General features: G+C 44.5%; 1 protein-coding gene across 1 annotated transcript in view; it reads right to left on the bottom strand.

The window, feature by feature from the left end:
• STX18 (syntaxin 18) overlaps positions 1 to 18,802 on the bottom strand; it is a 115,073-nt gene extending 96,271 nt beyond the window's left edge. Inside the window, exon 1 of the mRNA XM_074992482.1 lies at positions 18,612 to 18,802. Coding sequence (XP_074848583.1) covers positions 18,612 to 18,773 — 162 coding nt within the window. The 5' untranslated portion in view covers positions 18,774 to 18,802. The remainder of the gene's footprint in view (positions 1 to 18,611) is intronic.
• Between the last annotated feature and the right edge of the window lie 5,179 nt (positions 18,803 to 23,981).

Here is a 23,981-nt window from a genome sequence, read left to right as displayed (position 1 = left end):
GCACAATATTTGTGTAAACAAAAGGCAGAAATTTAATGTAGAGTTCATGTATTTGTACTATACTGCTGTTCCTGCCCCAAAACAAAGGGAAAGATGGAAACTTAGAATGAAAGGGAGAGAAGGGGCCAACACCTCAAAAGGTTGGAACCTGATAATGTGTATTATTTTTGGCAGACAAAGGTTTGCCACCACTGCCCTGAAACCAGGAACTTAGGTTTTCAATAAAATAGCCACAATTTATCATTCTAAGCAATTATTTTAAAATGTAATATTTTAGTTGTTAAAAACATTTTTCAGCTCCCCACCCTACAATTTTACCCTTTAATTGCCTTAACTGCTCAAACTGCAATTCCAATCCCTGATCTACTTATTCTGTAAACATTCTGTAAACATACTTATTCTGTAAACTTATTCCTGAAAAACATTTTTCAAATGCACAATTTGTACATTACAATATTTTTCTGACATACAATATCTGTGTATCACGCTGAAGCAAAAAGAATTTTAATACAATAAGCACAAAAATACTATCTTCACATCAAGCTGTTTCATTGTACCTCAACAGCTAACCATGATGATAAACCCACACCCCAAAACAATTCTAGATATACATCAGTACAAAAGTTACCCGAACACAGATTGATAGCAAATATTTGTTATTTGTTTACATATAACAGCTTTTTTTGATTTTTCAGCTCTGAATGACCATGTTAAGTACTTCCTACTCACCTGCCTTTGTATTTGTGTTGAGGGCTAACCAAAAACCTCCCATTTTATTGCTGACAATTTAATATTTACTAAAGTACCTAACTACAACATTACTGTTTTATTACTAATAATATGGTAAAAGCTTCACAACAGAAAGTTGCTAAGATCTATGATCTCTCTGGCATTCTGTCAGATAGAGAAAGGAAACCACTTTGGCCTCTGTATTCAGCAGATACTATGGTGGAACAGCATTCTACATATGCCCAAGACAAATAGGGTATCCCTGACTGTATATTAGTGGGGGATTTTTACAACAATGTAGAGCTGAAGAATGTACTCATTCTTATAATGAATTACATCTACCAATGTGACATTATGTAAACCCACGAACTGTGGAACAATTTTTATGAATGGGATTTTACAAATGACATAGTGTTAACTACTTTTGCATTAATTTATTTGTAGTCTGTTAAGAATTGCTTTTGAGGAATCTGTTATTCAACTCCTTTTTAATACACTGTTACTAAAGTGGCTTCATACTTTAACTGAAAACCCCATTTTAAACTTTGTACTGATTTAACTCTGTGTAAATTTAGGTGAACATGTTTAGTCTCATTTAAAAGCGTGAGTGTGAGCATTTCTGTAATGGGATCAGTCCCCAGTGGCTGAAGAACAGAAGGTGAGTCCTGCAAAAGAACCCACCCAAGAAAGAGGGAGACAAAAAGATCAAAGACACATCTGCCATTAACTGATGATCCCATGGTCGTATAGGCCCCTGGGGGAATGGGACAGAACAGGCTCTACCGACTACGGTGCACAAGTGTTCTCGTCTGTCCTCCCTGTGGAAGGAAGGGGTCCGCGTACAGATCGTCGAATCACAGAGGTAAATGCATGGTTGTGCAGGTAGTGTAGCAGGGAAGGATTCGGTTTCTTTGACCCTGGGATTCTCTTTCATGAACAGGGATTGCTGGGAAGAGATGGGATCCACCTCACAAAAGAGAGGAAAGAGCATCTTTGTGAGCAGGCTTGCAAACCTAGCGAGGAGGGCTTTAAACTAGGTTCGTTGCGGGAAGGTGACACCAGCCCTGAAGTAAGTGGGGAAGGAGGAGGGAACAATCAAGTGGGTTTCCTGGGTGGAGAGGAGAAAGTGGGCCAATCGGCCCCTTTTCTAAGATACTTGTACACTAATGCCAGAAGCCTAGGGAACAAACAGGAAGAATTAGAGGCCCTGGCACAGCCAAAGAAGTATGAGGTGGCTGGAATAACGGAGACTTGGTGGGGCGATTTGCATAACTGGAGCATGGTCATGGAAGGTTATAAACAGTTTAGGAAGGACAGACGGGAGAAAAGGAGGAGGAGTTCCGCTCTATGTGAGGGAGCAGTATGATTGCTCAGAGCTCCAGTATGAGGAAGGAGAAAATCCAGTTGAGTGTCTTTGGGTTAAGCTTAGAGGTGGAAGTAACAGAAGTGATGTTGTAGTTGGTATCCGTTATAGACCACCAGATCAGGGAGATGAGATAGATGAGGCTTTCTTCAGGCAGCTGAGTGAAGCTTCCAAATCACAGGCCCTGGTTCTCATGGGAGACCTAAATCATCCGGACATTTGTTGGGAGACCAATACGTCAGCACACAGACAATCCAGGAAATATTTGGAGAATGTTGGGGATAACTTCTTGGTACTAGTGCTGAAGGAACCGACCAGGAGCCATGCGCAACTTGACCTGCTGCTCACAAACAGGGAAGAACTAGTAACAGAGAGAAAGCTGTGCTAGTCTATATACTATCAAAACAAAAAAGCAGTCCAGTAGCACTTTAAAGATTAACAGAATAATTTATTAGGTGATCAGCTTTCATGGGACAGACCCACTTCTTCAGATCAAAATTATTCTGTTAGTCTTTAAAGTGCTACTGGACTGCTTTTTTGTTTTGAGGAAAGAACTAGTAGGAGAAATAGACGTGGAAGGAAACCTGAGCTGCAGCGACCATGAGATTGTAGATTTCAGAATCCGGACAAAAGGAAGAAAGGTGAGCAGTAACATACAGACCCTTGATTTCAGAAAAGCAGACTTTGACTACCTGAGAGAATGGATGAGCAGGATCCCTTGGGAAATGAAGATGAAGGGAAAAAGAGTTCAAGAGAACTGGCAGTATTTTAAGGAAGTCTTACCAAAGGCACAGGAACAAACCATTCCACTGCATAGTAAGAAATGCAAACATGGTAGGCTACCAGCTTGTCTAAACAGGGAAATCCTTAGTCAGCTTAAACTCAAAAAGGATGCATACAAGAAATGCAAACAAGGACAGTTGACTAAGGAGGAGTATAAACATAATGGCTGGAGAATGCTGAGCATCAATCACGAAAGCAAAAGCACAGTTGGAACCGCGGCTGGCAAGGGATGTGAAGAGTAACAAGAAAGGTTTCTACAGGCATGTTAACAATAAATAGTTTATCAGAAAAAGTGTGTGGGGCTGCTACTGGATGACGGAGGTAACCTAGTGACAGATGATGTAGGAAAAGCTGAAGTACTCAATGCTTTCTTTGCCTCAGTCTTCATGCACAAAGTCAACTTCTACATGACAGTCCTAGACAATGCAATATGGGAAGGTGGAGGGCAGCCATCTGTGGGGAAGGAACAAGTTCTGAGCTATCTAGAAAAACTAGATATACACAAATCCATGGATCTGGATTTAATGCACCCGAGGGTACTAAGGGAATTGGCAGAGGTCATTTCTGAACCTTTGGCCATTATCTTTGAAGACTGTTGGAGGTCGGGGGAGATACCGGATGACTGGAAGAAGGCAAACGTAGCATCTATCTTTAAAAAAGGAAATAAGGACAATCCAAGGAACTATAGATCTGTCAGGCTTACCTCAATCCCTGGGAATATAATGGAGGGAATCCTCAAGGAATCCATTTTGGAGTACTTGGAAGAGGGGAAAGTGATCAAAAGTAGCCAACATGGATTCAGCAGGGGCAAGTCCTGCCTGACCAATCTGATTAGCTTCCATGATGAGGTAACAAGCTTTGTGGACATAGCAAGTCAGTGGGTGTGATATACCTTGATTTCAGCAAAGCTTTTGATACGGTCTCCCACAACATTCTTGCCCATAAGTTAAGGAAATATGGATTGGATCCCTGGACTATAAAATGGCTTGAAAGCTGGCTTGACGGTCGGGCCCAACGGATAGTGGTCAATGGCTCAATATCTGGATGGCGGTCAGTTTCACGCAGAGTGCCGCAAGGCTTCGTTCTGGGGACGGTGTTATTCAACATCTTTATTAATCACCTGGATGAGGGACTGGGTTGCACTCTCAGCAAGTTTGCGGATGACTCAAAACGAGCGGGAGAGGTAGATACGTTGGAGGGTAAAGAGAGAAGCCAGAGTGACCCGGATAAATTGGAGGACTGGGCCAAAAGATATCTGATGCGGTTCAACAAGGAGAAGTGTAGAGTCTTGCACCTGGGGCAGAAGAATCCCAAGCACTGTTATAGACTGGGGACCGAATGACTCAGCAGCAGTCCGATGGAAAGGGACTTAGGGATTATGTTGGATGAAAGGCTGGATATGAGTAAACAGTGTGCCCTTGTAGCCAAGAAGGCTAATGGTATACTAGGGTGCATTAGGAGGAGCATTTTGAGCAGATCTAGAGAAGTAGTTATTCCCCTCTATTCGGCACTGGTGAGGCCACATCTTGAATATTGTCTCCAGTTTTGGGCCCCCCAGTATAAAAAGGATGTGGATTTGCTGGAGCCGGTTCAGCGGAGGACAACAAAAATGATTAAGGGGCTGGAGCACAAGACCTATGAGGATAGGCTGAGGGATTTGGGCTTTTTTAGTTTACAGAAGGGAAGACTTAGGGATGATTTAATAGCAGCCTTCAACTTACTGAAGGGGAGCTCTGAAGAGGAGGGTGAGAAACTGTTCTCAGTGGTGTCAGATGGCAGAATAAGGAGTAAAGGTCTGAAGTTGAAGAGGGAGAGGTGTAGGTTAGACATTAGGAAAAACTACTTCACCAGGAGGGTGGTGAAGCATTGGAATGTGTTGCCTAGAGAGGTGGTGGATTCTCCATCCCTTGAGGTTTTCAAGTCCCAGCTTGACAAGGTCCTGGCTGGAATGACTTAATGGGGGTTGATCCTGCTTGAAGCAGAGGGCTAGACTAGGTGACCTCCTGAGGCCCCTTCCAGCCCTATGATTCTGTGACTAAACATATAAAAAGATAGGTGGGCTAGGGAAGTGGGATATTGATTTTTGCAACTCGAAATCGCACATTTTGAGGGTTTACTGTACTGCTTTTCACTCTTTCTTCCCCAGCACTTTTAATATGATCTTCATACCTTCCCTCACTCTTTTAGGACTAAAATTCTTTTCAGAGAAAGATGGATGGAATCCAATGCAATGGGGAGGTGGAAGGTAAAATTACAAAAAATAATCAGGCTGATAATGAATCAGACATCACATTTAACCTCAGTTATGAACCAGAGCCTGATATGCACAGTAGAAAGTCACTAGTACATTTTTCAGCATAATTTAAATGCATAATTTGGCATCACAAATAATAAAAGTGTGTGCAAGTACTGTACAAAACACAGCATTCATATTCAAGCAACATGTTATAAAATAATGAATGTTTTAATAGTCAGGAGAGGGAGAAATAAATCTGTTTTTTCTAATGACCTCAGCTATGAGCCCAATTTATTAGAGCTCAATTCATTGCAGCAGTTTAAAAAGTGAACTCAAAATAACTTGTAGTCAAAAATTCGGCATATTAATTAATTTCTATTGAAGAGCATAATTGGCCATGCCAAAAATACTGTGCGCTATATTTGCAGCCCTACATTCTCTTTTGGGAATTAATAGGTAACCATCACAGTCAAGTATATAAACTAAATCTCTCTCTCTCTCTCTCTCAACAACTGAAGTTCCATTCCCTCTGATGTTGTCCCCACAGTGTCTTTCTGCCTCTCCCTTCTCTGGGGTTCATCTCAGTCCTCCAATGGGGCCTGCTTCTGAGGAAAGCAAGAGACTAAATTCTAGGCCAAAGCATGGTTCAAATTCTGGGGAAGAAGGGCCAAATCTTCCCTTCCTCTCCATCCGTCATGTGCTAGAAGCCCGTAACAGCTCCAGTGAACTTGTCCCATACCTGTGTCAAGATGTCATTACAAGACTTCAAGTCTCTCTTTCAGTGAGACTTTGTAGCACCTGTTATGTTGTATTTTATCACAGAAGCATCTGATGAAGTGAGTCTGTGCTCACGAAAGCTCACGCTCAAAACTTTTCTGTTAGTCTATAAGGTGCCACAGGACCCTTCGTTGCTGTTACAGATCCAGACTAACACAGCTACCCCTCTGATAGTATGCCAAAAGAGACTCAGTTCTGGCTTGTCTCAATTTTGTCAGAGATTTAAAATGCAATTACTCTTGTGAATGGAGGTTTTCAATTTACCCTACACCAAGCCTGAATTTTTAGCAAATACAGTACTGTATTAAATGTATACAGAATTAATGTCTCTAATACATCAGTACCTTCCCTTAGTCGCTGAACTAATTTTCTAGTAGAGACCAGGTCTCTGCAATATCCACCACAGAAGTTGGTCCAATAAAGATATTATCTCACCCACCTTCTTTATGCTATATCCTGTGACCAATGTAATCACAACACTACAAACTTTACAAAACTATTGCAACCTTATGGGTAACAGCTATCTGGTTTGAAATTTAGATCCCCTTAGTTAGATTAGCAGTGTTCTATTTTCACTCGCTGTTCAGCTGACTACATGTCATTACTCTGTCCACATTTTTTTCTCAGAGTCCTTTCAAATCAATAAAAAATAGTCCAATGGCATTAAAGAATCCATACTTGGGCCATTCAGTTTTACCTATAAACAAGTATAAGTGTACGCTTGATTTTATTTTTGTTTGTTTTTTAAATATGTTATAAGAAAATGACCACTATCACAATGCTACAGGACAAGGGTCATAGGCACCAACTCCCACTCTAGCTAGGTCCAATGCTCCACTTTCCAACCTATCCCAGGCCCCTGTTCTGCCTCTTCCCACCCCTGCCCCATGCTCATGCCATCCTGAGTTGTGCTCAGGGAAATGAGCTAACAGGGAGTTCCATGTGGGAAATCTCCAGGAGAAGGAGGAATCATTATGAGCCCCTTGAGGTAAGTGGTGTGTGCTGGGCGTTACTTGCCTTAAAGATACTGTGTGGTGAGCTTGGGTTTGTCCATTTGTTTGGAGATGCATATGCTGAGGTGTTTGTTTGAAGCACTTTGCTGTGTGCAGCTGGAAGTACCAGCAGCTCTGGTGGAGGGGGTGGCAGCTCCTCCAGATTGCACCAGTGAAGTCCTTAACTTTCGGGGGGTGTGGACTGGGCCAAGGGGGCACTGGAAGTGGGCTGAGCTGCAGGCTAGAGGGGTGTTGGGAGCAGGCCAGGCTGGGCTGGAGGGTACAGGGAGAGCTGGAGGCCAGGGGGAGGGGTGTTGGGAGCAGGCTGGGCTGGGCTGGGCTGGGCTGGAGGGTGCAGGGGGAGCTGCAGAGCATAGCTGGAGGCACCAGACTGAATGGCTGCGGGCGCCCCGCCACACTGCCTGAGCTGCTTTGCAGCATGCAGTTGCTCCACCACGCGGTGCGAGCCGCTTTGCCATGCACAGCTGCAGGTAACGGCAACTCCAGTGGAGGAGGTACTGGCTCCTCTGGCCTGCACCACCAGCAGTAAGTCCTTAACTTACCTGGGGCGGGGGGGTTCGGGGACCGGGCCATGTGGGTGTTGGGAGAGAGACGGGACAGGGGATACAAGGGGGAGCTGTGGGCTGCTGGGAGCTGCATGGGGGAAGTTCAGCGACAGGGGAGCAGATGCTGGCAGGGAGGATCAAGCTGGCCTGATCCTCCCAGACATGTGTTATTTCTTCTTGCTCACATGGTCCTCCATGAGCCCCATACAGGGGGCAGCGGCAGCAGTGCCAGCAGCCTGCGGGCAGCACAGAGCCCCAAGCACGATGGTGGGCGGGCGGACTGAGCGGCTTCTGCCCCCTCATTCAGCATGATACAAGAGTCTGGGATACTTGGGTCCTTGGATTATTTTGGGTAATCCAAATGGTTTATGAACCATGATTTGGTCACCTGCATCCAAGGGAGCATGACTCCTTACATCACCCCAGGGAAGACAACAGTGTCAGAAAATTCCCCACTGCCTTGTGGGTAGGTTCGGGAGATCCAAAGGCTATAGGAGCAAACCAAGACAAAAAATTCAGAGTGGAGAGCCTAAGGCGGTTAGCAGGGAGGTTCATCAAACCTGCTTTCCAGCATCTCCTTGCAGTCACCTCAGTTCCAAACATACTGACTTCTGTCTTTCCTTTGGATTTAGCTGGCGCGACTGAGAGGGGTACAGTGCCACTTGGGCAACGCACTTGCTGCAAACACTAGCCCAGGTAACGCAGCATGTAAGAGGGTGCCAAATGGAGAGGACATTCCACCCTTGCCGATAGCACGGAAACAACATGGGAAGTGGCAGTTACAGGTTAAAAGCCCTACTCAAGGTTACTTTTGTCAGTGGGAGGAGTCATTGCACTCCACTGGTCAGCTACCACCCACCTCAAGCCGGGCAGTCCCCAGTCAATCAGGAGCTGACCTGCCACATCTGCCTTCCTCATTGGGTGCATGGGGATAGACCAAATATTGAAAAGTAGATGTAAATGACGTACCCACCAAAAAATGATATAAATCAACTTGCCTGCAGCTTGGTAGCTGGAATGTGTGGACCATGTGTCTGAGACCTGAATCTGCCCAGGACCTTAAGAACACTTACTCAGTATGCAAAACAGCAGTCACAGATCAACAGCTACACAAACGGAATGTCGACATCACTGCTCTCCAGAAAACCAGACTGGCAGATGCTGGGTCAGTGAAAGAAACCAACTACACTTTCTTCTGGAAGGGCTTGAGTTCAGAGGAATACCACCTCTATGGAGTTGGATTTGCTGTTCGGAACAATCTGCTGAAATCTATCAATATGCCCACAGCTGAATCGGAATGTATTATATCCCTGAAGCTCTAAGCCATGTCAGGCTACGTCAACATCATCAGTGCTTATGCACCCATGTTGGCGACATGCACCGAAGACAAGGACTGCTTTTATTATAATCCTCAGAAAGTTACTGACTCCCTTCCAACTGTCGAACAACTGTACATCCTTGGCAATTTAAATGCAAGAGTTGGAAGCGACCATCAGCCCTGGCCCGTCTGCCTCAATCATCATGGTATTGTGAAAATGAACGAAAATGGTCAAAGACGTCTCAAATTCAGCTCTCCGAATCAGCTCTGCATCACCAATACTTTCTTTAACTTGAAAGAGTGTCACAAGATTTCATGGCACCATCCCAGATCCAGTCACTGGCGTCAACTTGATCGTGTACTGGTAAGCAGGAAATATCTCAATGCTGTCAAAATTACACACATGTATCACAGTGCAGATTGTGACACTGATCGTTCCTTGATCATCATCAGAGTGAATATGGTCCCAAAGAAACTCTATATGGCAAAGGAATGCAATAAGCCAAAAATCAATACCCTCAATACCAGAGATGTGCTCAAATGCTCTGTCTTCGGAGATGATTTCACTCACAAAATGGAACACACACCTGACCAACAAACCATTGATGAAACATGGTCCATGCTGAGAGATGCAATATACGAATGTGCGAAATCTGCCTTTTGAACATGTAAATTCTCTAGCAAAGACTAGAACGATGAAAATGCTGACATTCTGAGACCTTTTCTTGAACAAAAAGACAAGGCACATCTGAATAACATAAAGAAACCATCTCAAATATAAGAGATCAACTTCAACATGCAAGATTTGTTCTTCAGAGAGAATCCAGGCAGTATACGAACAAGTATTGGGCTGACCGATGTTCTAATATTCAAAAGGCATCTGATTTGAGCAACCTGAAAACCATGTATGATGGCTTGAAGAAAGCACTCGGACCAAAAGTTACAAAAGTCACCCCACTGAAGCATTTAAATGGACAGGTGATCACAGACAAAAAGCTGAGGATGTCCAGATAGGTGGAACACTACTCAAGTCTTTATTCCCATGAGCATACAATAGAACCTGAAGGTTGTAGAGCAGTTTTTAAATTAAGAGCTGGGGGAAAGCTGATGGGTACGGAGGACCCATGGATCAGACAGAGACATCTCTTATGGGAAGGCCTATAAATAGGGATTATCTATGTTCTACGAAGGAGGAGAGGATTGAATGTGGTAAAATATGGGTAAAATCAGATGAAAAGCAATCATTTGAAAAAGAATCTAATACACCCGAAAATGGCAGACAGATAAATAGAGACAAATGTTTAAAGTGCTTATGCACAAATGCTAGAAATCTAAGTAATAAGATGGGTGAACTAGAGTGCTTTGTATTAAAGGAGAATAATGAAATAATAGGCATCACAAAAACTTGGTGGAAAGAGGACAATCAATGGGATACAGTCACACCACAGCACAAAATATATTGGAAGGACAGAACAGATAGTGCTGGTGGGGGAGTGCCTCTATACATAAAAGAAAATGTAGACTCAAATAAAGCAAAAATTTTAAATGAACCTAAATGTTCAATGGAATCTATATGAATAGCAATTTCATGTTCTAATAATAAGCAGTATTGTATCGACCACCTGACCAAGATAATGATAGTGGCTATGAAATGCTAAGGGAGATTAGAGGGGGTACCAAAATAAAAAAAAAACTCAATAATAATGGAGGATTTCAACTATCCCCATACTGACTGGGTACATGTCACTGCAGGATGGGATGCAGAGACAACATTTCTAAGTCACCGGGAGCAGATGGCATTCACCCAAGCGTTCTGAAAGAACTCAAATGTGAATTTGCAGAACTATTAACTGTGCTTTGTAATTTATCAGTTAAATGAGCTTCTGTACCTATTGACTGGAAGATAGCTAATGTGACTCCAATATTTAAAAAGGGCTTTAGAGGTGATCCGAGAAATTACAGACCAGTAGTAAGTCTAGCATCAGTAACGGGCAAATTAGTTGAAACTATAGTAAAGAATAAAACTGTCACACACGTAGGTGAACACAACTTGTTACGGAAAAGCCAACATGGTTTCTGTAAAGGAAAATCCTGCCTTACTAATCTACTAGAGTTCTTTGAGATGGTCAATAAGCATGTGGACAAAATGGATTCAGCAGATATAGTGTACGTAGATTTCCAGAAAGCCTTTAATAAGCTTCTTCAACAAAGGCTCTTAAGTAAAATAAGTTGTCATAGGATAAGAAGGACGGCCCTCTCATGGACTGAAAACTGCTTAAGAGACAAGAAACAAAGAATAGGAATAAATGGTTAGTTTTCAGCATGGAGAGAGGTAATAAGTGGTGTCCCCCAAGAGTTTGTACTAGGACGAATCCTATTTAACCGATTTATAAATGATCTGGAAAAAGGAGTCAACAGTGAGCTGGCAAAATTTGCTGATGATACTAATCTGTTCAAAATAATGAAGAAAAAAGTAACAAAACTAGGTGATTGAGTGGATGTTTTCAGAGAACTATCCCCAGTGACTCCAAGATCTCTCTCTTGAGTGGCTATAGCTAAATTATTCCCAGTCATGAGGTAGGTATAATTGGGATTATTTTTTTCGAATGTGCATTACTGTACATTTATCAGCATTAAAATTCATTCAACATTTTGTTGCTCAATGTGCTGCAGTAGTCAAAAAAGGCAAACAGAATGGTAGGAATGATTAAAAAGGGATAGAGAATAAGACAGAGAATATTTTCTTGCAGCTATATAAATCAACAGTACGCCCACATCTTGAATAGTGCATACAGATGTGGTCGCCTCATCTCAAAAAAGATAACAGCATTGGAAAAGCTTCAGAAAAGGGCAACAAAAATGATTAGGGGTTTGAATGGGTGCCATACGAAGAAATATTAAGAAGACTGGGACTTTTCAGCTTAGGAAAAAGGAGACTAAGGGGGAATATGATAGAGGTATATAAAATCATAATTGGTTTGGAGAAAGTGAATAAGGAAAAGTTATTTACTTGTTCCCATAACAAAATAACTAGAAGTCACCAAATGAAATCAATGGATAGCACACCTAAAACTATCAAAAGGAAGATTTTCTTCACACAGCACATAGGTGGCCTGTGCAACTCCTTGCCAGAGAAGGTTGTAAAGATCAAGCCTTTAACAGGTTTCAGAAAAGAACTAGACAAACTCATGGAGGTTAGGTCCATCAACGACTATTAGCCAGGATAGGTAGGAATGGCGTCCCTAGCCTCTGTTTGTCAGAGGTTGGAAATGGATGTCAGAAGAGGGGTCACTTTTGTGATTACCTGTTCTGTTCACTCCCTCCAGGGCATCAGACATTGGCCTCTGTCAGAAGACAGGATACTGGGCTAGATGGACCTTTGGTCTAACCCAGTATGACTGTTCTTATGCTCTTTACTCAACCACCTTCCTGCAGTCTATCCTGCCCCATTGGGCCCCTCCCCAAAAATCCTCCCCTTTCCCATCCAGCCCCACCTCTTCCTCACCTCCTGCTCTGAGCACTTCCTGTCCCCACTCCTCCTCCCCTCTCCTAGAACATCCTGAATGCCAAGAAACAGCTGTTTGCAGCTGGCAGGAGGCGCTGGGGGGAGCAGGAAGTTTGGTTGCTGCCATGGGTGCTCCAACCCCAGAGGGCCAATGGATGTGCATTGTCCTTTTACCAATCGCAATATATCATGGAAGGCAGATGGATTAGTGATTTTAGACAGGCATATATGCAATCATTTGTTGGGGATCTGATGATACTTAAGTGTAATTTCAGACACTAAACTTCAGAGGGGGAATTTCTCTTTTTCCCATTGCTCATGACCTGTATAAAGAAACCTACCTATTCCTGACATATACATTGGCCCACTACAAATTAAATCAGCATGTAGACCTAAAGATCTGTGATGAGGCCCATGATTCTATAACTCTGCTTTTCACACATAATTGTACTTTCCACCATAAGGGGAAAGGTCATATGTGCAGAACACTGAGCTCTCTTGCAGGCTGGTCCAAAACTTAGGAACAAATTTCCACAGAAAATAAGGACTATCATAACTCTTAAACCCTTCTTTGATCTTGCCTCTCTACCATAAACACACAACACCATGTAATTATTTATAAACAAACTTACCTAAACAATAGCAACACTTAGAATTTTGCCCTTAAGATAAAACTGATAGAACAAACTACGTGACAGATGTTAGTTATATTGCTTTATGCACTACTGGAAGGTGCTCTTACACATTGATGATGAAAAGTGGTACAAGAAACTATAAGGAATCAAAGGCTAGGTCTACGAGGAGCTCTGCTCAGCGCTGTTGCCGGCAGAACTATGCAACGTGAGCTTGTCAGGATTGCAAATGGCTATCTATTTGCATACACCCAAAGCTCATTACCATAGCCATGCGAGAGTCAAGTGCAAGCAGAAGGGGGTACCGGCACTGCAGAGGGCCTGTGGATGTGAGTTTCAGGCATAAGGGACTGGTGAAAGAAGGGGGTTTAGCCAGCAGAGACACGTCCACATGGCCTCTGCAGTGCTAGCACACCCTTCTGCCAGCACTGAACTCTCACGTGGCAATGGTGATGAGCTTTGGGAGCATGCAAATGGGCAGCTATTTGCAATCCTGAGCCCATTTTGCATAGTTCTGTCAGAAGCAGCATTGAGCGGCGCTCCGTGTAGACCCAACCAAATAGAATGCAACAGAACAGTCCTTATCAGGGAGCATCTCATACTTTCTGAACATAACCTTTAAAAATGTCAACTCTCTGAACTCTTCCGAAATGGTAAGGGCTAGGACCATCAAATTATGCAGCTTCCTCTTACCATAACTTAAAGCAACGTAAGGGTTTGGTTGCGCCAGGAAAATGGGATTGCTTCTCATAAACCGTACAGAAAAGGGGCAGAATCACCAGGCAGGTCAAAGGGACTGACCAGGGATGCGTGCACCCACCAGTGTGGGACTGTCCCAGACCCTAGTCTCCCACCCTGCAGGCACCCTTTAAGGAGAGGGGAGGAAGGGCTAAAGTTTCCTCACCAGCCCTAATTCATATGGAACACCACTGGTTGTTCCCCTTCATCAGCAAGGGGAAAGTGTGCAGTTTGCTGCATTCCTCACTCTGGCTGGGGAGCACAGGAGGCAGATGAACCTGGACCTGCCTTAGCCAGGGGACAAGCACCCTTCTCCCTGCTGTGCTTGCTGAAGCTGCAGCAGCCATGCAGTGGCACTTCTCACATAGCCCCAAGTTCCTGTGGTGAGAGAGGGCTGGAGCAGTTCCCTCATCCCCAGCCCCACCCCAGAGTAATGGTTTAAATGAAGCATGTACATTTTCATGTCATCTTCCAAAAAACAAAACAAAAACAAAAGTGACAAGCACCTGCGCAATGCTGGACAAATATTCTAGTGTTCCATAAACTGGCAACTCTGTGCTGTGGGTCTAAATTTCTATTATTCCCTAGTACAGCAGTTCTCAGCCTTTTTTTCTTTCTGAGCCCCTACCCCAATATGTTATAAAGACTCTACAGCTGACGCATGCCATAACAACTGGTTTTCTGCATATAAAAGCCAGGGTCAGTGTTAGGGGGTAGCCAGCAGGATAGATGCCTGGGACCTCATGCCACAAAGGGCCTACATTCCTCAGGCTTCAGGTTCAGTCCCAGTTGGCAGAGCTCAGGGCCCAGGCTTCAACCCCATGCAGCAGGGCTTCAGCTTTCTGTCCTGGATCCCAATAAGTCTAATGTTGGACCTGCTTGGTGATCCCCCCTGAAACCTAGTCACAGCTCCCAGGGGACCTCACTCATTCTCTAGCATGCTTAGTTAGCGCAGGGCTTTACCCTCTGCTGATTCCGACTTACGATCTTTTCAGAGAGGTTTAGGTTTTAAAACAAAAACTAGTGCTCTGATATGTTGCCAACATCATCTTTTAGATCAACCAAGTCTGTAGGCATAATTTTATACGGATATGTTCCAGAACTAAATGTGTCAATCAACAAATCATTTGCAAGTTAAATTGCCTAGCTGTGGCAAAAAACAGCTAAAATGGCAACTGCAAGCCTGTAACAAGAAAGGAGCTCTCTCACACACACATAATCAAATCAGACTTTACCAACCATCTCTTGCCTTTCCAGAAAAAATAAATGCCTTGGACTAGAGCTTATGGCTTGCATGCATTATTGTCCCTCTAAAAATCAAACTGTATCTCCAAAAAATAGCAGCTACCAAGTTTGCAGGACCCTACATGTTGGTACAAAGCAGTCTCTGGCTCATCTGGAAAATTAAACTGTTGGTTTCCATTCTGGCAAAAATATTTTGAACCACTTAAATAGCTGAGAAGATAGTACCCAATCTCTCCAAAAAAGTGCCAGAGACCACTGACCAGGCATCATGCAGATACTGGAACTCATCCTGCAGTATGCTTAGCAAAACACTTATCCTTTGTTTAATTCGTTTCTGAAGCAATTGCTTTGAGGCTGAGATCAATCAGACTCATTCCTCCTTCCTCACAAACTGCCAGCTCAACTTTATTGCTTGGTTCATGCATTGAGGTGCCATTCAAACTCAGTTCTTCTGACTGGCATCTCAGCGTTGCTGTGCATGGTTTCAGTCAACCAGTGTTCCCTGTAAACTGAGTGCTTGGGTGACCTCCAAGGAGAGATACAAATGTCATTCAGATGACGAGCAGAGCTCCCACAGCCAGCAACATGTCTTGCTATTGGGATGCACATCTGCATACGCCTCGGTGCACATAAAAAAATTATTCTGCACATGGATGAAAAAATTAGAGGGAACACTGCAGTCAACCCTTGGCAGGCAAGAGATCTGACAGCTTTATTTGTTTAGACAGCATTCAGACTATTTCCCAGAAGCCCACACAATGACATTTTCTTGTGCTTATGGCTACAGTTTTAAGTGACTTAACATCAGAGATTTTCTGGTGGGAAGCATCCAGTTTTGATAAAGTCAGATTGCCACCACAACTTGATTAATCATCTTAAACTAACATAAGTCTTTACACAGGATTTTAATTTAAGATTTAATTTAATTTACTATAGCTAGACTGCAAAATCTCAGTGCATAAATAACTTGATAGAAAAGTCATTATTATGTTTAAACAAAAATATTTCAGAGGCTCTCTCTCTCTCATCCATTTCAATCCATCCTTTTGTAAATCACTGATATCAAAGGTAAAATATTCCTGTGACATTATGTCGAATAGTGCAATTCTGCAGATATTCTTCATTGAAAGTGTAACAACACTTTCATTTCTTAATAACATATTCTCCTATATATACACATATATATTATATATATATTTTGCTTCCCATAACAGCAGGTTACATGTTTCATTTATATATGCCGGGTCACTTTGGCGCTAGTGTATGCAGGCACAACTCCACTAACTTCATATTTAAACCAGGACTGAATTTAGCCTGTCAAATGTATTTAAAAGAACCCTGCAGCTCCAGAAACAAACATTTCTCTGAAGAGTTGATTTTAAAAAGTAGCAATTCACTAACGCTGTTCAGAGGGTTGGAATGACAGACTTAAACCCAAAAGAGGGCGATTAAAGAACAGAAGGCAAGGAAAGCTGTCTGAAGGTTCATGGTGAATACAGTCTATCACAGGGGTGAGCAAACTTTTTACACGGGGCCCACTTTTCATCCCTGCAATTAGAAGGGCCCTGCCATCCTGTCTAATCAAATCCAAACTGATGGGAATTTCGTATATGTTCATATGAAAAAAAAATCTTTCTGCATGTGTAAGAAAATAAGTTCGCAGAATATACAGTAAATTCTTATCTGACATTCTACCATTTGGAACTCTCAAATAACCGGCATTTTATCCATAAGTAAATTTTAGTCACATTTTCCATAAATACATAGTAAAAGTAAATAGAAATAAATACAGCAAATACAGTACAAGTTTACAATGTACAATACTACTGTTGTTGGTAAATGAAGTACTCTGCGTACATTTCTGTTTGTTTCTTAGTATCTAATCTTGTTTTGCTTTAGTGTTATGCATTGCTAGGTACCTCTCTCTATTATCCAGAATATCTGAATATCCGGGCAACCTCCTGGTCCTAGGGATGCTGGATATGAAAGTTTACTGTAAAAACATTATTAATTGGTGTATAAATGTAAATACACACACACAAAAATTCACATACATATTTCAACATTTTTAATTAGATGGATGAGCCTAAGAACCAGCAGCCAATCATGCTGTGCTCCCCCCTTATGAAATTTAACTCCCCACCCCCTCTGAGGGGCTCCACCTGCCATTTTGCTCACCCCATCTATCACACACACAGCCAGACCAGAGGGGCCCAGCCTGTGGACAGGGCCCAAAGCAGCACACTAACAGCAAGGCCCAGCCAGTGGGCAGTGGATGCTACACTTAATTGGGACACGGGGCCCTAGGAAAATGCCCAGCTCACCTGATCTGCTCACACAGTTTTGAGACTCTACCTGTATAAAGTGTAATAGTCAGCGGCACACAGAACATACACATAAATCTGCAGCAGAGCTATATGGCTCCACCTCTGAAAAGCTAATTATAGTAACCCCCAAATTAGCCTCTTCGCACCCATGCGTAACTCAAATTTCGCACAAGCCAAGGGGAGCCATTCCCTGGGCTTGCAGGAGCCAGCACTGGTCAGTTTCCTGCCTCCCAGAGTGGCCAGGAGCCAGGAAACTGATCAGTCCTGGTGCACTTGTAAGTTTCCCAGCTCTGACAACCCCAGGGCAGCCAGGCTGCCACCTGGTTCCTGGCTCCCCACCCCTCTGGGAGCCACATACAGCTACTTCCTGGCTTCTCCCAGCTGCGGAAGCTTGGAGCTGGAGTAGGGAGCTGGCAGAGAAGCTGCAATCCCACCAGCCCCCAGCCACTGGGAACCCCAGGATTTCAGCTTGTGCTTAACTCACCTTAACACAAGTTAAGTGCAAGTTGAAACTAAAGATATTTGGGGCTTACTGTATGCACATACCTAAGTTTATTCATGGGAGTAGCTCTAGTAGCTCCTATGCCCCTATTCATAGAAGTAAATTTATACTCATATTTATTTGCAGTAGCAGTCCATACAGAAAAGAACAAAGCGCTGTGTGGAAATTCTGGTACCTGCAGGCAATTGAATCAGTCCTAATGAGAACAGACTAGCAGCTAAACAACATCACCGGAGACTGTACTACATGTCATTATTATGAGCAGTAAGTATGCCTTCCTGAGGCTCTGTCACGTCTCTTAGGGGAGGGATTGGTTTTAAAGAGACACTGTCACCCTGACAACTGATCTGGATTTCAAACGGAGTAGAAAGTAGTTCTAGGTTCTCCTGAGTCCCGCAGCGATTGCCGAGTTTTTGTGCTCTCTCTCTCTCTCTCTCTCTCGATATTGGGAGAGGGGCAGGGTCCCCCCGCAAACACCTCAAAGTCAGCGACTAAGGCCTAGCGAGCAGGTGTTTTTCATTACCCCCCCCCCCCGCTCCGAGCGGGAGCTGCCGGTCAAGCCCACGCCCCCAGTGCCCCCCGTCTGGCAAAGTGAGCGCTGGGGACAGAGCCTTGCAGCCACGCCGAGCGGCCGGCGACCAATGGGCACCGCAGAGGCAGCTGGCAGGCCGCGGGTGGGAAGTGGTAGTAACCCTTCTTCCACGCCTGCATAGCGGGGCACAGACCACAGGGGCTGCTAAGGGCATGAGGTACAAGAAAACGGGGTGGGACACCGCTCCGATCGGGGTGAGGGGGCGGGGCGGGGGCCAGGCGCCCACTGTGCACACGGAGCCTTGACTAGTGCCACCACAACCCTCCGCCTCCCGGACAACGCGGTCCCCGCCGGCCCCGCACTCACCACCTCGCGGGCCCGGCAGGAGAAATCGCTCTTGGGCCGCGGGCCGCCTCGCTTGAGCAGCTCATCCCGGGCGCTGTCGCCGGCCGGGACCCCCAGCGCCTTGTTCCGGGTCTTCACTGTCTTCACGCTGGCTTTGAACAGCAGCGTGATATCCACGGCCATGGCCCCGCCGCCGGCGCGCTTCCCCCACAGGCCGCCCCCCGCGCGGGTCCCTCCGCACAGTCCTCCCCGCACAACTCGGGCCCCGGTGCTGCGTTCCGCCGCCTTCTCAGTCCCCGCGCAGCGCCCAGCAGCCGCGGAGCGCAAGGCGCGAACCGCAACAGCCATGTTTCCCCGCCCCCCCCTTGGGAACCTTCGGCACTACCCGGGGGGGGGGGGGGGAGAGGAGAGGGGGTTATGTCTCCAGGGTAACCCTTCTGCACTGCCCCAGTGTATGAGGGGCGTGCTCCCCCAGGGAGACTCTGCATTGCCTCAGGTATGTAGGGGTTGCATCTCCAGGGAGACTCTGCACTGCCCCAGTAATATGGGGGGATGCGTCTCAAGGGAGACTCTACACTGCCCCAGTGTTTGGGGGTGGGGTGTCCCCAGAGAGACTTTACACTGTCCCAGTGTATGTAGAGGGTGAGCTCCCAGAGAGATGCTGTGTGTGTGGATGTGGGTGAGCTGCACTGCTTCACTGGGGGTGGGGCGTGGCAAGTCTCCCCTCAACTCACAAGAAGACCCCTAATTGCCACAGTGTGCAAGGGGTGAGCCCCCAAAGCAATGTTACACGGCTCCAGTAGGGGGGGAGCAGCACGAGACTCTCCACCATCCCCATTGAGATCCTTCGCTGCCCCAGTATTTGTGTGTGTGTGTGTGGCTGGGGGGGTTGTCACTCTTCATTGCTCAGGGATACCTTGTACTTTCCCACTGGTGGAGTGAGCCCTGCCAAAATCCGGAGTTTATCCAGATGGCAGAGGAGAGCAGTGAGCCCTACCAAAATGAACAGAACTGCTTGCAGCAGCAGTAGCGGTCCATCAAAACAGGAGTTTAGGGACTAATTTTTCTTCAGTTGAATCACGTAAAATAAAAATTGGTAGGGTTCATATGTTTACTAAAACAGATGTAAATCTTTCTTTGGATCTTTGCACTCTGATCCTGCTTACTTCTTCCATGACAGCTGGGTCTGTCTCCAAGAGCATAGTCTGACTTCATGTTTAGTAACAGAGAGGTAGCCATGTTAGTCTGTATTCTACTGTTTCATATTTAGCATTCACTTTTTGTTTCTTAGAATAAACATTTTGCAGAAAGGAAACATAAGCATTACAAGTCAAACCTTATTTAAAACCTGGGCAATACATATGAATTTTGTCAGTATAGCAATACTGACCAAAACTTCCTAATGCAGGTGCAGTTATACAATTACAAAAATATTTTGGCCAGTATATTTGTTTCTGGGTCAGTGACTGAAACAGTACATATTTGGCAACAGCACTTTTTTGTTGGTATAACTGCATCTACACTAGTTCTTTTGCCAGGATAACAATGTCATTAAAAAAAAAGTAATAACCCTACCTACATAGCTATGCCTGTAAAACAAGTGTAGGCTTAGGCTCACTTGGGTGTTTTCATACAATGTTTTCTTTTTAATAACATTGTTATGGCAGGTGTCACCAGGTGGTGCTATTACAGTGTGTTAAAGTTGTCCAGATTCTTTCTCTTAGGATATGTCTATACTGAGAATGCTATAGTGGCACAGCTGCAGTGCACCACTATAGACATTAACTGCAGTGCTTCTGTGTAGACCAGACCTGCCCAGGGAGCCGGGGAGAGCAGGGAATTGGGCAGCTGGTCCCAGGCCCAGTGATTTAAAAGGGTCAACCCTGCCACTACTGTGGCGGTGGCGGTAGCAATAGGCAGACCCTGTGCCCTTTAAATTGCTGTCGGAGTCCCATGCAGTGCGGTCGGGGCAGCATGAGGGCTGGGTGGAGGAGGCTAACCTCCTCCAGACCCACCACTTTCATCTAGGGCCCCACCCTTTCTCCAGAGCCCAGAGCCAAATCCCTGTCCCCCCTTGACGATGGCCCATTGAAGTCTGTCACCAGCCCTGGTGTAGACACTATCTATGCTGTTGGCAAGATAATCCATATCCCCAAAGAGTTGATAAGGGTTCATCTAACTAGTTCTGTCTACATTGGGGGTTATGTCAGTATAGCTATTTCTCTTTGGTGTCTGAAAAATCTACACTCTGAGAGAAATAGCTATGCTGTTGTAAATTCCCAGTATATACTGGCCCCTACTTTCTTCACCAATGGGGAGACATGTTGATTAATTGAAACAGGTTTGTTCTCTGGAAGTGGGCAGTGGTGTTAGGCTGAGATTCCCCCAAAAAAGGGGTTGCGTGCAATCTCTTGATCACCTCTGTTCCATGACTGATGGATAAGTGTAAATAAATAAAACAAATTACAGTAATTTCTCCTCCACCGGAAAGTTGAATTGCAAGACCTTGAACAGCTGTTACCATTCACCAGAGGGGCGATGGCAGTATTAGAACAGGACACTGGTGTTGGAAGAAGGGGCAATAGTATATTGCATTTTGAATTGTCATGCAGTGACACTAGCCACTCCATGGAAGGGCTGGAGGTGATTTTAAGAAATAGCAGTTGTTATTATTAATATTAGGACAAATTTATTCTCCCCGGATTGAGCAGAAGTAGTCAGCCTTTGTGCAAGACAATACAGCAGGCAAAGAGGGAAACATAGTCTTTGGCTGGGTCTACACTTCCCTTGAATATCAGTGGCTGCTACACAATTTTAGGTGCGCCAATTGCGTACCAAAAATCGATATTGCAGCCGTCAATAGTCATCCCTGTCCTCACTGCAGAATGCTGATGGGAGCGCTCCTCCTATCAGCATTCCTTAATCCTTGCGGGTCACAAGGAATTCCAGAGTCGACATTTACCCCAGAACGTGCCGTTTCATGTGTGTGCAAAATGGCACCCTGGCAGATCAAACCTAAGCGTTTGATCTTCCGTGGGAAGTGTAGACCCAGCCTTTCTCAGCAGACTGTAATGGGGCTGTTGTCTCAGGCTCCCAGTAATTTCTGTGCGTGGGGAAAGGAGAGGAGGGTGTGGAAATTGCTGGTGGTGCTGCATGTTATGTAACCTCCAATTTGACTCCCACAGTTCTCCAGCATGCTAGTGGCCCATATGCTCCCACAGGAGTTTCGAAGGATGGAATAGAACCTTGCACGGGTCTGAAAAGCCTGACACTCTCCACAGCAGAACTGAAGTTAATACATTATACCTAACCATCTCCATAGCTGCATAAGAACTCAGGGTTGTTACCATCATAGTAACCCTGTTTTATCTTAAAAGTTCAACACAAGCCTAATTATAGATCTCTTAGTGAGTCCTCCATAATTATAATAATTAAGACCCTAAATAAATTGCAGGATTCTTTTCCAAACATTGCTGCTGAGTTGAAGACAAGCCATGGAAAACTGCACAAAAGTGATAATGGACCTTATTAATTGTGATAATTAAATTCATTATTACTTTTCTGAGATTTTCTGAGGTCAGCTGCCTAAGCTGAGTGTGGGGGTTCCCCGTCAGCTTCTTGGGGCTGAGTGTAGGGACTTCTGCTGTTGGCTGCCTGAGGCTGAGGGCAGGGGTTCCCACCTTCAGTTTGGAAAGCCAGAAATCCCTCTGTCAGCTTGCAGTGTGGTGGTGCTCTTGCTGCCAAAATTGCAGTGGAAGCCTAATGTGAAATTGATAACAAGAAGTCTTGTGGCATCTTATAGACCAACAGATATTTTGGAGCGTAAGCTTTCGTCAGCAAAGACCTGCTTCATCAGATGCATGACTCATGACTCATGCATCTGATTAAATGGGTCTTTGCCCACAAAAGCTTATGTTCCAATATATCTGTTAGTCTATAAGGTGCCACAGGACTTCTTGTTGTTCTTGAAGATACAGACTAACACAGCTACCTCTCTGATAATGTGAAATTGTCGATTTCCACAACATTGAAAGTTAATTAGTGCCTTAATAATAATAATTCATATATTTTACTTATTGTTCCGTTCATCATCCTAAGTGATGATTTTATTGTGACATTACTGTGTACTTTCAATAAAAAGAATTCACAGTCACTGTCCCCTGTGCTGAGTTTATAATGAGAAAATACTTAAGGTATTAACTAGGTGGGCACCCTGGGAGGCAAGACTCTTCATTCCAGGAATGCCACAATTATTTGTGTGAAATAGTAGTCAAATGCCATTGCTCTTTTAAGATTTAAGAAATACTGTATAGGGGATATTTCAGGAAAATATGCATGTAATAAAGCCTGGAATTCACAGATGGTAAATCAGATGCTTAGAGATATGTTTCTTTAAAATTGCATATTTCCATCTTGCTTTGCGTTATTAAGAATAAATTCCAGAAATAATGACTTGTTCATCATGCTGTCACCCTTGTATGGAACATTTTGTAGACTTTTTTGACATGTTAAAACTACTGTTGCCGTGTGTTAACATATTTCTTGCAGGCTTTAATTCTGCCACCCTAATACTCAGAATAGTCTCTCATTCTGCAAATAGTCTTCCTGAAATGAATGGGACTATTCAGGTAGGGTCACATAGTGCAGTTACTTGCACCACCAGTCTTCTTGAAGACAGTGGGAAGGCTTGGGCAGATAACTCTTCACCACTAGAAATAACAGGCACACAGCTTGGCTCAATTTAAGGGGAGCTCTAAAGAGGAGGGTGAGAAGCTGTTCTCAGTGGTGTCAGACAGCAGAACAAGGAGTAATTGTCTGAAGTTGAAGAGGGAGAGGTGTAGGTTAGATATTAGGAAAAACTACTTCACCAGGAGCGTAGTGAATCATTGGAATACATTGCCTAGAGAGGTGGTGGATTCTCCATCCCTCGAGGTTTTTAAGTCCCAGTTGGACAAGGTCCTGGCTGGGATGACTTAGTGGGGGTTGAACCTGCTTGAAACGGGGCTGGACTAGATGACCTCCTGAGGTCCCTTCCAGCCCTGTGATTCTATGATTCTATAGTAAGACATTACTAAAAGTGAGACAAGGTGGCAGAATCAGGCTCTGTGCCCCATGTACTCTTATGCTTATGGAGCTTGATCCAAAAAACACAAAGCCAGTGGAAACCTTTTCACTGTCTCCAATGGGCTTTTGGTAAGACTTAGCATTTTTATATTATTGGACTATAGCCAGCAAAGCCAACAACCACTCTTGGTCTGGGTATAAAAGGGTGGGGAGTGCTGGTTCCTTGCCCCAGGAGGGCTGTGTACAAGGGTGGAAGGGGGAGGGTCTTAGAGCAGTCATCCCTGCCCCCACCCATGCTCTCTCAGGGCAATATGTGGAGTAGCGCAG

Source organism: Carettochelys insculpta, chromosome 4 (assembly GCF_033958435.1).
Source record: "Carettochelys insculpta isolate YL-2023 chromosome 4, ASM3395843v1, whole genome shotgun sequence".
Lineage (NCBI taxonomy): Eukaryota > Metazoa > Chordata > Testudines > Carettochelyidae > Carettochelys > Carettochelys insculpta.
This window is presented reverse-complemented; position numbering and strand designations above follow the sequence as displayed.